At 48.5% G+C, this 15,391-nt stretch overlaps 5 protein-coding genes across 5 annotated transcripts; 2 read left to right on the forward strand and 3 right to left on the reverse strand.

The window, feature by feature from the left end:
- Positions 1-146: 146 nt before the first annotated feature.
- I302_107937 (uncharacterized protein) lies at positions 147-2,611 on the reverse strand (the record flags this gene model as incomplete). The annotated part of the gene is made up of 12 exons (XM_065870573.1): positions 147-375; positions 432-734; positions 804-1,052; positions 1,129-1,179; positions 1,382-1,406; positions 1,477-1,512; positions 1,566-1,591; positions 1,664-1,719; positions 1,770-1,787; positions 1,861-2,087; positions 2,145-2,343; positions 2,576-2,611. 12 exons carry the CDS (start codon positions 2,609-2,611, stop codon positions 147-149), a joined length of 1,455 nt encoding a protein of 484 aa, XP_065726645.1.
- Positions 2,612-2,921: 310 nt separating this feature from the next.
- On the reverse strand, positions 2,922-5,391 carry I302_107938 (uncharacterized protein; the record flags this gene model as incomplete). Its single annotated transcript, XM_065870574.1, has 13 exons — positions 2,922-2,967; positions 3,024-3,102; positions 3,157-3,299; positions 3,365-3,606; positions 3,670-3,696; positions 3,751-3,797; positions 3,866-4,144; positions 4,220-4,298; positions 4,356-4,463; positions 4,545-4,637; positions 4,711-4,835; positions 4,970-5,060; positions 5,125-5,391. 13 exons carry the CDS (start codon positions 5,389-5,391, stop codon positions 2,922-2,924), a joined length of 1,626 nt encoding a protein of 541 aa, XP_065726646.1.
- A 945-nt stretch (positions 5,392-6,336) lies between these two features.
- Positions 6,337-9,648, forward strand: I302_107939 (uncharacterized protein; the record flags this gene model as incomplete). The annotated part of the gene is made up of 18 exons (XM_019194291.1): positions 6,337-6,403; positions 6,468-6,477; positions 6,542-6,564; positions 6,635-6,744; positions 6,830-6,923; positions 7,003-7,130; positions 7,243-7,300; positions 7,361-7,430; positions 7,494-7,518; positions 7,589-7,655; positions 7,722-7,997; positions 8,056-8,231; positions 8,293-8,323; positions 8,387-8,482; positions 8,583-8,865; positions 8,929-9,304; positions 9,370-9,479; positions 9,555-9,648. The coding sequence occupies 18 exons, from the start codon at positions 6,337-6,339 to the stop codon at positions 9,646-9,648; spliced, it is 2,094 nt and encodes a 697-aa protein (XP_019044414.1).
- A 213-nt stretch (positions 9,649-9,861) lies between these two features.
- On the reverse strand, positions 9,862-12,120 carry I302_107940 (uncharacterized protein; the record flags this gene model as incomplete). Its single annotated transcript, XM_065870575.1, has 13 exons — positions 9,862-10,113; positions 10,168-10,214; positions 10,264-10,367; positions 10,426-10,520; positions 10,575-10,615; positions 10,683-10,727; positions 10,780-11,095; positions 11,145-11,238; positions 11,328-11,490; positions 11,556-11,589; positions 11,661-11,812; positions 11,900-11,943; positions 12,056-12,120. 13 exons carry the CDS (start codon positions 12,118-12,120, stop codon positions 9,862-9,864), a joined length of 1,452 nt encoding a protein of 483 aa, XP_065726647.1.
- A 402-nt stretch (positions 12,121-12,522) lies between these two features.
- Positions 12,523-13,690, forward strand: I302_107941 (uncharacterized protein; the record flags this gene model as incomplete). Its single annotated transcript, XM_019194289.1, has 3 exons — positions 12,523-12,617; positions 12,691-12,847; positions 12,935-13,690. 3 exons carry the CDS (start codon positions 12,523-12,525, stop codon positions 13,688-13,690), a joined length of 1,008 nt encoding a protein of 335 aa, XP_019044412.1.
- Positions 13,691-15,391: the final 1,701 nt, after the last annotated feature.

Here is a 15,391-nt window from a genome sequence, read left to right on the forward strand (position 1 = left end):
CAATGCGATGGAACGGATGGCATGATAGCCTCGAACAACATAATTTGCATTCCAGCATTATAACTGATGTTTGTCCTTCTTATCATAACCATTTATTGCCTTGAATATTACAGACTGGTATTACTCATGATTAAAGAGAGTCCCGCTTAAGCAGAATATTCGGTGTTTATGGAATTGATGAAATCCAACTGCTCGCTTCTGAAATCGTCCTTCACGACCGATCTACCTTTACCTTCGAGCAAGATTGTGTTCCTCTCGGCTGGTCCCCCATAGGTGGGCCAGGCTATAAATGCGTCGGTGGTGATGTTACTGGAACCAAGTATAGGCTTGCCGTCGACTTCTTGATTAGGGTTACCTTGGTAGATGAATCTCAAGCTGCAATGCAGACGTAAGTTACCAATCTGATGCGTCAGGATTGGTAAAGCCCTCACCAATATTCCAGCAACGCCTTGGACAAGTTCACATCCTCTTCATTCCACCAAGGCTGATTCTCGGTAGGTCTACCTCTCGTAAAGTTCAGCTCGGCTCCGTGGAAAACTCCCTGCGCGGGTTTGGATCCGATGTTAGAAGCGACGCGGGCATATTCGTAGTTACATGATTGGGTAGGACCTTGCGCGTATGTGACATCAAGCCAGTTTCGTCGAGCAGCTTGGAACATGGCATCACCAGAATATGCTGAAGCTCGTTTATAGGTTGAGGTCTTGTTAAAAAGGCTGGTTCCAGTGTCGAAAGGACTAGGGGGAGATGACATGTTTCGTGACTAAGCGATCGCAACAGACATTGGAACAAACTAGCACACTTACGACCCTACTGAAGGCTCGTCAGGATAAAGCTCCAATAGCTTGTGAATGGTCTCGTTCGATCGAGTGGCCAATCCACTGCCTCGAACAGCTGAAACGAAGGAGGACTCGTTTGTCGCAGTCGCGAATACAGTCCCTTCATCTCTCACATCACCAATGATGAATGGTCGTCGTGCGTATCTACCTTGTCCAAGGAGAGAATAGGGCGACGCGGCCAGGATAACTCCGTCAATCGTTTGGCCAATAAGATCACTGTGTGTATGTCAAGCGTCAGTACAGATCAGTCCGTTCTACAGTCCGATACGCATTCAATGAGACGATCACCTACCCTCTGTTGAACTCCTTGAACAGCTGAGCGTAAGCATTCACCACAACGTTGCTGTTGCATTGCCTAGCACATTGTACTTGGTCTTGTGCCGAGTCGGAACAGTTCAGCAGCTCAAAGAACCTGTCCCACGCTTGCGGCTTGACACTGGCGATTGGTCCCAAAGTCGAGATACTCGGTGCTCCGGACTGGATAATACCGTACTGGAAAAGGTCTTGCTCAGGTTGAAGGTATTGTAAAGAGACTTGAAAGCCACCAGCGGATTGCCCTTGGATTGTCACCTTCGCATTTCGGAGAGCAATGAATGTGTGAGCAAGTTCTCATTTGACTACGACAGTCGAATAGACTCACTCGTTTTGGATCGCCACCAAAAGCCCCAATATTTTCCTATACCCATCGCAATACCGTCGTGACATCTGATACTCCTAAGTTTCCTGAACCGGATTTGGCAAATTGTGGTCCAGATCTTTGTGGAAGGCCTCTCAAGTCAACAGCCGCCATACATATCCTTGAGCAATGCAGAATGAACGATACTCACACAAACCCAAACCCACCCAGGCGGTAGTTGAAAGTTACGTAGACGATAGGTAGTCCCTGTCTCCGCTCGAGTCAGTAGGGGCTACGGATCCGGGCGTGTAAGAGACAGGAAGCCGCCTCCATAGCTGATGAGCTCAACGAGCACTATCATTACAGGCTAAAAACCGTGGTTGACCAAAGATAAACTCACATGCTTACCCACACTGGTAGCTTTTCGTTCGACGAGGAGGCACCTCTAGGAGTGAAGACATTGACGAACAAGCAGTCTTCTGAAGTACCTGCTGCTCCAGCATTGTCGGGAATCGGAGAGTCTGCGCCGAATAGGGATAGTTGGATACAGGCTGATCTATAATCTGTCCCGTTGATTGAACCGGTCTGGCCATAGTTGAACGGTTGTGAGGGCGCCCATCGCAGATCTCCAAAAGCTAATGGAGAAGAAACTTATCAGTTATAACGGCCGCTTTGAACTCTATTAAACATACGAGCTTGATCGTAAGGGATACCCAGGTAGGAGTCGAAATCTTCACCTGCTCTGACGATACCTTTAATAGTAACACGCCTCTCACTGGCAGATTCGGGACAGATCGTTGCCACGGGTGAAGGAGCTAGTCGAGATTGGGTGACTTGGGATTCTCGTCTCAATGGAGATGCCGCCACGAGGGACAGAAGCAAAGTCGAAATCTACAACATCCTTCCCGTAAAGATTAGATAACTATACTAGTACCAGACGGAGTATGGAATGGCCCCATGGCCCCAGATGAAGATATTTTATAAGAGATAATCGATTATCAAGAGACCAATATGATGACTTGACCGGTCCACATAACATCGGACCCAGCGGAGATGATGTGTCCGGGGTTTTCGGACCGCTCCGCTCCTTCACCGAATCCGGCGCGCGTCGGGTTCAGTCGACACTAGTCAACAGCATCCTGTCGTGTCTCGCGCTCATGGTCCGAGATCAGATGACCGAAGCCTCCAATCACACACACAAAACGGACAGATTCCTGTGTCATCTCTCTCCAGGGTCGAATACCTGAGGTCAGTATGGCTTCAGTTTAGTACATTTCCTTTAACAACCAGCGACAGGTGTAATGTTGCGACGCGATATGGGGCCCACAGTTCGACGATAAAATGGGCGGTCCCGAATCTCAGGTTGCAGGCTAGCTAATTTGGGTTGAACGCTTTGCGCATGCGTTGATTACGTCGATATCGATTCATCCACATTACATCGCCGGACCTGAAGACTTGATTCCTCCATCTCAAGCTCGGTACTTCTTCAATGCAGCATCCGCAATTTCGGTCATGCTGTATTGATCAATCGGTCAGCGTACAATAGGTGATAGAGCATTCAAACCACATACCGGATGACCGCCTCCTCTTCGTACTTCTTACCGATGATCTGCAATGAGCAAGGTGCACCTTTCATGAACACGGGATCGTCTGTTCAAAGCACACGATCAGCGTGCAGCCGTACAACCTGACAACCAAACATACACTGATTGTACGTCTTTCTATCGTCGTCACCATGGAACTCAGATCTTGCTGGTTTGGGATCGAGCTCAGGATCGACTTGAGCGACAGGTAAGATCGAGGAGGTATAGTCGTTCAAGTTGCAGAACCCAGTGTAGCCAAGCCACCTGCGCAGGGAAGATTAGCGGTTACCAGCTCGCTCCGTCAGAGAAGAAAAAAGTGTTGGGCTCACATAAAGCCATCATGGGGTTGAGGCGGACCGCCGGAGGCAGGCGCAATGATGGCGTCCACAGGTCTACCGGTGGATGTTTGATTTACAGTCGCGTTCCAGTAGTCCAATGAATTTTTCACAAATGCCGATCGACGATAGCACAAGTCGAATAGTTCATGGGCAGACAGCTCGGGCGTTCCCCTATCAAGGATTGAGCCTAGTTGTGGTTCACCACTGAGAGCGAGCTGTTTCTTCAGATCGTACTACTCGAAGCGCTGGGTCAATATGCAAAGCTGGCCGCCAACACACGATCCTCAAGTACTTACTCCTCCATCCGCAGTGAAAAACCTCATCTGTTCAGCTCCATCAGCTCATGCGGAAATTAGAAACATACCCGAACAACTCACTAGAAGATCTCGGGCTTCAGCGGATTTGTAAGGGGTCCAGTCGATGACTGTAGATACAGCCATGTTTGAGTAACGTGGGATCATATGACAAGAGAGAGGCGAAGAAGAAACTCACCTTCATGACCAGCACCCAATAACGCTTCCTTGACCTCTTTCATACCTCTTTCATAGGGAGGACAAGGTTTCACCACCCCATCGTCCCACATGATGGCGAAGCATAGCTTATCACCTCCACCGTGCTCCACAAGGTTATAAGCACCATCCGACCATGGCATTCGAGGTGTCCATGGATCCAATTCCCATGGTTTAGCTCCCAAGACCGCTTGATAGAAGGTTTTCAGCCCATCGACAGACACTGTGAGTGGCCCAAGGACGGATCTAACCATTTCTTGGCCTGTTGAAAGCGAGACCGAGAAGATCTCAGCTGCGCATTCCTCGGTGACAGCCAGATGAACTGATGTCAACTCACCTTCGCAGCTGTTACTTGCTTTGCAGTACGGAATTCTGGCATAGGAACCTCGGACACCGTAGAGAGCTTGATAAGCGGCCTGTAATGAACGAATGAGTGACGCTCTCGTAGGAGACAAAAGGCAACAAGGACTTACGGGTATCCTCACAGAACCTCCTATATCACTGCCTACACCCAGAAGAGATCCTCGAAGTCCGATCAAAGCACCTTCACCACCACTACTCCCACCACATGTGACGTTACGCTATGAATGAAAAGTGATGGGTCAATCAAATCCCCCGCTCATCCGCCCCTAGAAAGAGATCATCTATGGCATGTGACTCACATTGAATGGGTTGAGAGTCCTGCCATACACGTTATTGTATCCTTCTCCGAACCAGAGTCCTTGCGACATATTCGTACGACAATAAAGCACAGCCTGAGGTGGAGAACGAATGAACGCGTTAGCAACAGGCGAAAAGAGCCGATTGGGGTTTGAACACAGGACTCACCCCCTGGGCAAGAAGAATATCCGCTATCACTGCGTTGTGCTTTGCCTTGTTCCCTATCCACCCTACGTATGACATGGTGAACGCTGTACCTTCCACCTCGATCTGATCCTTGAGAGATATAGGAACTACGATGGTGAAAGATGTTGGCGTGAGTACGAGATGCGATGAAAGGGAATGTGGAATGACTCACGACCGCTGTGAAGGTAATTAGCACGAGTTTTTTTGTAAATCAAAACAATGCTAACTTACTGAAGAGGACCAACCGTCTTTCCAGTCTTCTGAAAATGATCATCCAGCTCTTTAGCTCTGAGCGTAGCTTTGTCAAAGAAGAACTCGGTCAGACAATTAGTCTTCAGAGAAAGGTCAGCTTTATCCCACACCTGCTTTCATCTCAAAAGACAAGGTACCACTCACTAGTTGATGAGCGACTGTAGCCCTATGACAGAATGCCTGGGTGACTTGCACCGCTGTATACTTGCCCGCTCTAATCGCTTCTAGGAGTTCCGTCACGGTGAGCGATTGAGTGATCTCCAGCTCCAGAGGCGAGAGGATGCCAGGTAGGGTGGGATAATCCTTCACATCTATCACATCTTCGGCTGGAGGCAACGTCAAAAGGTATTCCGAGGGAATAGCCTTGTCCCTTTCTTGGAGGAACTGTGAAGCTGTACCTTGCCAGGTCATAGTATTGGGGTAAATGGTAAGTGATGTTTGGAGTTTGGATTGGTCACTGTCAAGCGTCCAAACAATTGGGGACTGCTAAAATACGACCGTCAATGCGCATCATCTTCATATTCACGATATGCGAAGGAGAATCATGGTCAGGCCATACGACCGGAATCTGTCCGCAAGCACAGTGGACCATATTCCGTGATAGCACAAGTTGATGGTGGGCAGAGATAAGAGCTTCTGTCGGAAATGATAAGGTATGAACATGTGGTGCAAGGAAGTGGAGAAGAGAAGAGATGACAACGACTGCCTGCATGTTGTACTCCGTACCATGTGAATGTGAATGTGACCAGTTTAGCGCAGTACTCGTACCTTTTCGCTGTTATGTTACTCTACACCAAATCAACCTAAATTAGTGCGTATCCGTTAGTGAAATGACGTAGTGGCACTTTGACGATACTGTTGGTTCTCCTTTGAAATCCTCGCTACATGTTTGCTTTTCATCTCATTACGTTTGATTGATATGACCTAGGCACGATAAAAGGAATCCATGTTCGTCTTGATCGTTATCGCAGCTGCAAATGGCTGTCGGAAGATGAACGGAAGATACTGATTGAACCATATGACAGGCATTACGACTGTGAGTGGCGAACCCCAGCGGTTGAGGGGAGAAATGAGTCCATTGTGATTGATGATAAGACAGTTCGAAGTCCAACGTCTATGAGCACCTGAACGTACCGCCCACAACGTTTGTGTGCGATAGTCAAGATGGGCATGTGGGCATTGCCTTCATCTTGGACGCCTTATCGGTTTGAAAACCCCCTGCTTATCGAAGAGATGATGTGGTTGATAAGCATTGCTCCTGACTTCATATACTAAACACTCACTGAACATGTGTCTCCTTTGAATGATCATTCCTTCTCCCCATTTTATCTAATAACGCGTGTCATCTACCTCAACATGAGCCAAGCTGGTGAGAAAGAATTTACAAAGCTGCTATCGCAGGCTACAGGCTATGGGGTCGTGGGTGAGCTGAATTTATATCGACATTTCACCGTACGAGCATTGCTGACTCTACTTGAACACAACAGTCGGTCTTGGGTAAGTGACTCTGCTGTCGGGTGGACACTTTAATCTCGGTGCTCAATCTCTCATCCTCTCACAGAGCCGCGTTTGCGGTTCTCATGAGTGAGTGTTCTGCATGCGCAGATGTCGAACGCACTTGACCCGTACTCACATGACACATGTGGCTTGATAGTCGGGTTCACGTATCTACAACGTCGGTTCACTCGGTTTGACACCAACAACGCCTCGGAATTTGCGACTGCAAGTCGATCCATCAAGCCCGGTCTCATTTGTGCAGGCATCGTGAGTGTCGTTAATTCATCTTCATTCTGGTTGTCCGAGTGCGCTGCATAGAGTACTGATGGTACCTGTTCTGTCGAAACCTTAGGTCTCGGCATGGACTTGGAGCGCTACTCTGTTGCAGTCTAGCGCAGCAACTTACCAATCTGGTCTGAGTGCAGCTTGGTGGTACGGTGTGGGAGGTAAGTCGCCATGATCATCCCATCAGTGATCCTCTTCGCTGCAGCCGGACATGTGATATGTGCTGATGGGGATGCTCAGGGACGATTCAGATCGCCTTCTTCGCCGCTATTGCTGCCAAGGTTAAGATGAATGCCAACGGGGCGACCACATTCTTGCAGATCTGCAGGGCGAGATACGGGACAGGTTGCCACATTCTATTCACGTTTGTGAGTGCTCTCGAATTTTTGCTCAACAGCCAAATATGACGCTGTCAAATATGACGCTGTTGAGCAAAAACAGTCATATACAAATATACCCCCGGTTGACATGTGTCCAAAGTACGCTCTTGTTTGTGCTCATATCGTCTCGGGATCGCTGGTACTCGGAGCTTCGGCTAGTAAGTCCGATATCGTACAGTACGACTCTCGCGATCGCTCATGGCCCTTGACATTTACAGCTATCAACGCTCTTACAGGAGCGAGTATCGAGGCGTGCAACTTCCTGCTGCCCATCGGTATTGCCATTTAGTGAGTATAGTCTGATACAAGCTTTGGGTGAAAGCCTTGATTGAAGCTTATGAGATATCTTAGTGTGATTGCTGGTGGTCTTCGAGCGGTGAGTGCGACGTGCTCAAGACCAGCGCTATCGTGCTCGCCTCACCATTGACATGTTTTCTCCATTTCAGACTTTCATCTGCGACTTCACCCACACCGTGATTTTGTTCGTCATCATCTACATGTTCATGTTCTCAGGTGAGTATAACGAACCTTATAAGCGGGTCTGTGACTGGTAGCTGAATAATTTCTCAACTTAAACAGCATATGCGACATCTCCTCAGTTGGGTTCGATTTCTGCAATGTATAATCTCCTGGTCAAAGCAGGACAGGAAGTCCCAGTCGAAGGGAATGAGTCGGGCAGCTATCTGACCATGAAATCCAACTCTGGGATCTTATTTGCTGGGTGTACGATTGCGTCGGGATTCAGTGGTGTTTTCTGTGATCAAGGGTATTGGCAAAGAGCAATTGCCAGTAGACCAGAAAGTACCACTAGGGCATACATGCTGGGTGGGCTCAGTTGGTTCGCTATACCTTGGGGTGAGTCAGCTGATGTTAAATCCTTGTATATCTACTGACTCGGCCGAACAATCATCAGCATTCGGCACAACCATGGGACTTTCTTCGAGAGCATTGGAGACTAATCCCGCGTACCCCACCTACCCTTATGCTCTTAGTGCCAGCCAGCAGTCCGCTGGATTGGTAGCCCCTGCCGCAGCAGTAGCTCTGTTGGGCAAAGGAGGTGCGGCAGCGATCTTGCTCGCGACGTTCATGGTGAGTTGCATGCACCCGCACCGATAATCTGAGCACACGCTGAGATGTGAATATACGCCAGGCCGCCACGAGTGCTGCTTCTGCCGAGCTTAGTGAGCCACAAGCAGATTTATCTCCCATACGTGATACCAAATGCTGATAGCGTTTTATATCAGTCGCCGTATCAAGTATCGTGGTCTACGATATAGTCGGTACTTACTGGAAGCCTTTGTCTGGAAAGCAGGTCGTGTTCTGGTCACATCTGATCATTGGTGAGTTTCTCTGGGAGGAACGCGCATGCCATTGCTGGTTGTCGCATCGAATTGCTCAGCATAGCGAAAGGAAGAGTCTAATCGTTTCTTAAATCCTTAGCCCTGGCCGCGGTTTGGTTTGGTGCTTGGTCATGCATCCTGCACAAAGCCAAGATTGATCTCGGATGGCTATTCTATATTCAAGGGGTGTGCTTGACTCCAGCGGTAGTTCCGATTGGCTTGACCGTCTCTTGGGGTCGAATGTCCAAGATCTCCGCATTTTACGGTACCACCTTTGGTACCGTCTGCGGAATGATCGGTTGGATGATTGGCTGTTGGAAAGTGTACGGCGAGATCAATACGGTCAATTTGGCTAAGCCCTATGCGGCTATCTCTGGATCAGCGTCAGTACACAATTTGTATGTGATATCCATGATGTTGCTGATCCAGCGTTTGACTCGCGACAGGCCCGGTTTGGTGATGTCCACCTTGGCCACCATCATCCTGGCCTACTTATTCCCCGGATCAAATGACTGGACAGCTACCCGAGCGATTCACCAGGCGGATGAGAAAGCGTCAAGCGATAGTAAAGGCGAACCTACGTCCGCCCACATCGCATCGATCCCCCCGGCCGGACTCGATGAGAAGAATATGACAGAGGGCAAAAACCAAGAGGCAAATGACACAACTGTCAACACTGTCGATGTTGATATTGAATCACCCGGCGAAGCAAACCGGAATCTCGATCGAGAGCTTATCGAAGAGCTCGATCGGGACCTTTTGCAGAGCGTATTCAGACGAGCGTCAATCATATCAGGTTCAGTAGCCATGATCATTACTTTTGTGAGTCGAGCTTGAAGGATGTCACATGTCTATAACGAGATGTTTGCTCATACCTTCCTTTCCAGATCGTACCTATTCCGATGTTCGCGGCTCACTATGTGTTCTCCCTTGGATTTTTCAAATTTTGGGTCGCAGCGAGCTTTATATGGGTCTTCTTAGCTGGATCCTTCTGCATGTGAGTGACTGGATCTTTCAGCTAGGAGCCTGATGAAAAACCGATGACCCGCTAATGCAAATGAACAAAACGTAGCATCTTGCCCGTCTGGGAGTCTAGAGCCGAGCTTGTATCGATCTCGAAAGCTTTGATGGGTTTCGCGAAGATCAAGACGAAAACGGGATATTAAGCTGACGCCCGAACGGCTTTAGATGTTTGTCGGAGCTAGAAAACCTGAGCAATCGGGTTGAGTAAGATGACTAAAATGGGCGATCCAATAGTTGTTATGCATGTAGTCCTACAGGATGTGATCAGAGCGACGTGAGGTTCAGACGTGCTTCATGGGCTTGGGACCTATTTGGCCAGATGCATTATACAACCTTCGATGACCGAGGTGGAAATACTAGATCTCCTTTCGTCCACATAGATGGAACAGATGTCCCCGGACACTTCTCAGATACACCGCGTAGGACATTCCCCCCACTACAATCGCCAGCCAGCTTACCAAGGCTGTCCATTTGAAGCGTGCCGGAGTTGAGGCTGAAAGGGTCAAGACATACTTGAGCAGATCGAAGAGGTTTTGAAGCGAGATTTGCCGAGCAGTCAGTTGGTTTCGACGAGGATGCGTGTCGAGGGCGAGTTGAAGCTCCTTGAGCTACATACACTCGTCAGCGAGATCATCCAAGCCAGGATACTGACTTTCACTCACTTGGCATAGATCAAAAGACCATAGTCCAATTCGGGAGAGAGCGATGCCTAAGAACAAGATTCAGCCGTGGCGGTACATGATATCATCCCCACTCACCGCCAAAGAGGATAACAGAGTTCCACACTGGCCCATGTTCACCATATTTGCCAGTCCCATAGAAGAACGAAACAGCGACAGGTGCAAGACAGCCCACTTCATACCTACGTTTAGTGATTGTAAGCAACAGAGATCATGGCCATCAGTTCAGTGAACACCCACCAAATTGACCATGCTCCAGCTCGTTCCAGGCCTACTTTGCGTTCTAACACTGGCATCACAGCAGTCCCGATCAAGCCAGTCACCAGGCAAAGACCCTATCTTTCATTTAGATTCCATCTCACAAGTGAAAGGAGGGATGATTGACTCACTCGCATACTGGCGATGATAGTATCATCCCATCCTCTAGCAGCTTTGATATACGATATGAAGGTCCCGTCTGCATCGGTTAGCACGACCCATGATCGTTCAGCACTCACCATAAGATAGAGTCGTGAGGTGAATGAGTGCCATGGATGTTGAACCTGTAATGGAATGCGTCACCCGGTCGTACCGTGATTCACACAAAAGACTTACTGAAGAATATAGGCAATCTGATAAATTCTAGCCAATCTTGCTTTTCTCTCTCAAGTTTCCCCCATATGCCCCTTGGTGTAACGCTACCCTGAGTATCCCCAAGGGGTTCGTGATCATCATTTTCACTCTCCTGCAGTAGTCCCTGCTCCTCCCCGTCGTGCCCGGTGTGAGACGCCCTTCGTTCTAACACGGGGAAGTGATTGTAGACTACCTGGATCCACCAGTACTCCGTTGCAAGAGTCACAAGTGACATCCCCAGAAGGACGATGGTGGCAAGTGGGTATCCTCCGGTTGACGTGAGTAGCGAGACGAGTAGCTATGGGAGGTATAAGTATGAGTATTTCAAGGGATTCAGTCAAACCCACCGGTGCGGACAGCTTGCTCAATAAATCAATTCTTCTCATGTATGTGTTGAGTTGGGTCAAGATGGCTGACTCGCCGTGGGCTATCTCCGTGATCCTAAGATATGCAGATGAATTGGCAATATGATGGTAAGCAAAGATTGCGGCATTGGGGGTTGAGAGGAACCTATGAAGATCCTCACTCACCAGTCTCGCTCGATAGCAACCGTTATCCCGGTAGCGCTCAATCCTAGCATAGCTGAACATGCTATAATGAGAAAAAGGATGGACCACGTCGCACCGATGACGGGTAGCGATGCGTTGCCGTGGAAAGCATCTCCAGCGATATTGTTGAGTGAAAGCAGCAGGACTGAAATAGAGGGGATGTGTGTGAGAGCAGATCAGAGCGGGTTTCAGGTCGGATGATGCACTGACCGAGGAACAGAGAGTAGCTCAGAGTTTGGAGTGTCTAGCAGAGAGACGTCTCAGCGATATTCACGATCCACTGTGGTATACAGCGTCAAGTAGAGTAAGACACACCTTTTGGGCACAAATCATTGACCTCACGAATGGTAGTCTTTGTAGGCGATCTACTAAACTACCCATATATCCTGACAGGGTGAGACCGCATGCTGTGGAGCATGATCCAGCGAGGGAAGCTGGAATGAGAGTATCAGGAAAGACTTGGATCACTGTGGACAGGGAGTGATGGTGAGCTGGACAAGACAGTCGATGTCGTTGTGGGTAACAATCAGTCCAAGACTCAGTCCAAGACTCACAGAAGAGAAAGGAAGCGAAGTCGTATGCTGCAGATCCAAAAGTACTGGGAATAAAGTATGAGTCACTACATTGACCATTGCAGATGTAGTATTGTAGTATGTAGTATGCAATATGCTATATGCAGAATGCAATATGCAATGTGGATGGATACTCACCTTGAAGTGTGTTGAAGCAAGAGACAAGCGAGAGCTGAACGATCTATGGAAGTTGGAGTGGACATGTTTTATATATATATTGCTAGTAGTAGCGGAGAGATGGTTCTATTTCATCATACTATGCTAGAGTTTAGAGAAGTTGCCCATGTATTGTCGGGTTGTCTCATGAAGAAAACACACCTTGTAGTAGCAGAGTTGTATTGCAAAAGGCAAGAAGAGAGAGAGAGAAAGAGAGAGAGAAGCGAGAAAGAAAGAGAAGAGAAAGAGGACGACGAGGTGACCTCTCGGGTACAACCATAATATAATATATATTAATATCGTACGATAACTCATATATACATCATCATCATGATATGATATGATGATATGATATCACATCTCATTATGATCAAGTTATTATCGATCCATATCTTCAGTATAGTGTCAGTCGCAGTCGAATCTTGATATCACAATCTGGGTCACACATCATGTCAGTCGTCAATTTGAGCAAGATAACCGCTGCCCTTCCTAGATCATCTCACTCCATCTCAGTGTCCCAGGGCAAAGCATACATCTACGGAGGGTAAGACAGCGTTCCCATCACATCACATCACATCATCAGACCCGTGTGCAATATAACTGACAACAACCTACAGAGAGATCAACCCAAGAGAACCTGTCGATGGAGACGTACATTCGATCGACCTCGCAACGGGTACCTATGAACGAATCGCTGCTTCTGGTCAGATCCCTCAATCTCGTGTAGGACATGTAGCTGGAGTGATAAACGGGAAGATCTACGTCTTTGGCGGGGTAAGTTTGAGCGGATTGTTCTTGTGACAGAGCCATCATCACTACAAACGTCAGGATCACATGCTCATCGTTCATGATGCTTCCCAGCGAGGTGGTCCTTCTATGACACCTCTCCAGGAATCGGGCTCTGTTCACGTATACGATATCACTACGTCCTCCTGGTCAACTCTGAGACCAAACTCAAGCCAGTTCCCTTGTGCAAGATCCTACCATTGCTCAACCACGAGCGACAAGCATCTGATCGTACATGCAGGATGTGGAGATAGTAGTACAGGACGACTGAAGGACACTTGGTCATTCGAGGTTTCTACATCAGAATGGAGCAAACTTCCTGGTGCTCCTGGTGATTCAAGAGGTGGAAGCTCCATCGCTATTCTGGGTGACTCTTTGTGGAGATTTGGCGGATTCAACGGAAAAACAGAAGTGGGGGGAACAATCGATTATCTCAATTACCTTGCACCTCAACCAGAGTGGAAGTCGATCACTTTTGGAGACCTAGCCGGCCTTGGTCGTGACGACTCGACACAACTCGCTTCGTCAGCTTCAAGCCCTGGTGCCCGATCGGTAGCCGGACTCCAAGCTGTAAATGGGCGTCTGATCGTGATAGGCGGTGAAGGTAAACCCTCGCTCACTGGTGGACATGACGCAGCTGGTAATTTCTGGGACGACATTTGGTCCTTCGACCCAGCTGAAGAGACATGGGTACAGCTCAACCCCTGGGAATCTATGGAAGCCAGAGGGTGGTTCCCTAGCGATGTGACAGAAGATGGTGCAATTGTAGTGTGGGGAGGCATCAACTCGAAGAATGAGAGACTGGGTGATGGGTGGGTTCTCCGACTATAAATAGTGAATCTCGGGGAGAAGGACAAGAGCTTCGAGGTCAGAATGGTTGAAAATGAAATACGTATATATGGCAAGATGTCCAGAGATAACCCATGGCCCCAAAAGAATCTGTTACATTGCTCCTGCAAGCCAGCTGGCAGCTGGCAGATGTAATTTCCATGGAAGCAAATGGACGACGGGGAGGGGGACATTCGTTTGAGCCCCGGGCCGAAATAGGCACCACCGGGGTATGTGTGCTCTTTGCGCCCGTACCTGCACATTCCTTGTCCCTTCTTTCCCTGTATTCTGTCCATGTGAGATGAGATGCAACTCAACATTCCCTTGTATAACCGGTCAACGTGTTGGATACCAGAACCAAACATCGGAAATCCTTGTCACTTAGCATGGCGCTTCTCATACACATTCATCGTCGAATCCCTCCTTCCGAGCTGTGAGGAATTTCGAGCAGTTTGACGTCGATGATGCAGGAGACACACAAAGAAGACAGTCGGCCCAAGGATTTTGGAGCTCGGCGGGACGGTCGTGAGTTTACAGCAGTCGGGCAAAGTTGTCAACAATCGCTGAGAATTCGCTGAATGGTTGCGATAGCTGCTTGCGATGGTGAGTGCAGCTATACTTGACTCTCATATATTCACTGTTGACTCATCGCACCTGTCGCAGCTTGTAAAGCCAGAAAGTATGTGCATCCACTTCTTACCATCATCACACGACTTCTTCAGTCTTACGCTGTTAACCCTTCGCCAGGTGCCGATGCGACGCTGCCCTTCCATCGCGATCATCGTCCTCTGTTGCGGCTCGTCATTGCACACAGTGCCAGAATCTGAAAATAGAATGTGAGCAGTGCATTGATGTCGAATCATTCATGGAGATGGATCTGATGAATATTGTAAAGGTACTTTCAACTACCAGGCTAAACGAAGAGGGCCTGTACCCGGGTGAGTGGAAAACGGATGATGGTTGTTATCGTATCTAACGTGTTTGCAGGTTTCTCCGTTCACAAAGAGCCAAGGGGAATATCAAGACCCCGCAACACAGCGCCGTCATGACTTCCCCCATTGCAGCGAGCCAACACATATCCTCAACCCAGCCTCTTCACCCTTCATACTTGACCACAGCAAAATCAGACCCTTCAATAGTGCCCACACCAACATCCAGCTCTTCTTCATACGCGTTGATAGCACCCTCAGTCCTTAATCCATCGGTGCTTACCCTGACATCTTCCAGTTCCACCTCGTTCGGTCCACCGATTCCGAACCCGTTAGATGCTGTCTTGCCAAGATCTCTGCGCTTTGAGATTATATCGTTGTTCTTTAGATGTGTATGGCCCCTCTTACCAGTACCACATAGAATCACGTTCATGGAGGACATGCGTAGCAAGCGAGAAGAAAGAATTGGGCAGGAGGAATGGGTTGCCATGGTGTTCTCGCTTCTAGCTTTCACGCTTGTTCAGATCCCTCATCACATGGTGTCAATCTCCAAGAATGAGATACGGGATTTGGTGGAAGTTCTGTCGCGAAAGGTCAAATTAAGTCTCATGGAGGATTATCATGCGGTGTCACTAGAAAGGCGTGAGTGGAAGTGGTACTGCAGAATACAGTTTTTGCTTATTACTCTGGGAAAGACAGTCATCACCGTCTATTGGTAAGCGACATCCCGCCTCACATCATACCTGGATGATATGCTTACCCGCCTTCATCTTCA

This window comes from Kwoniella bestiolae, chromosome 7, assembly GCF_000512585.2.
Source record: "Kwoniella bestiolae CBS 10118 chromosome 7, complete sequence".
Lineage (NCBI taxonomy): Eukaryota > Fungi > Basidiomycota > Tremellomycetes > Tremellales > Cryptococcaceae > Kwoniella > Kwoniella bestiolae.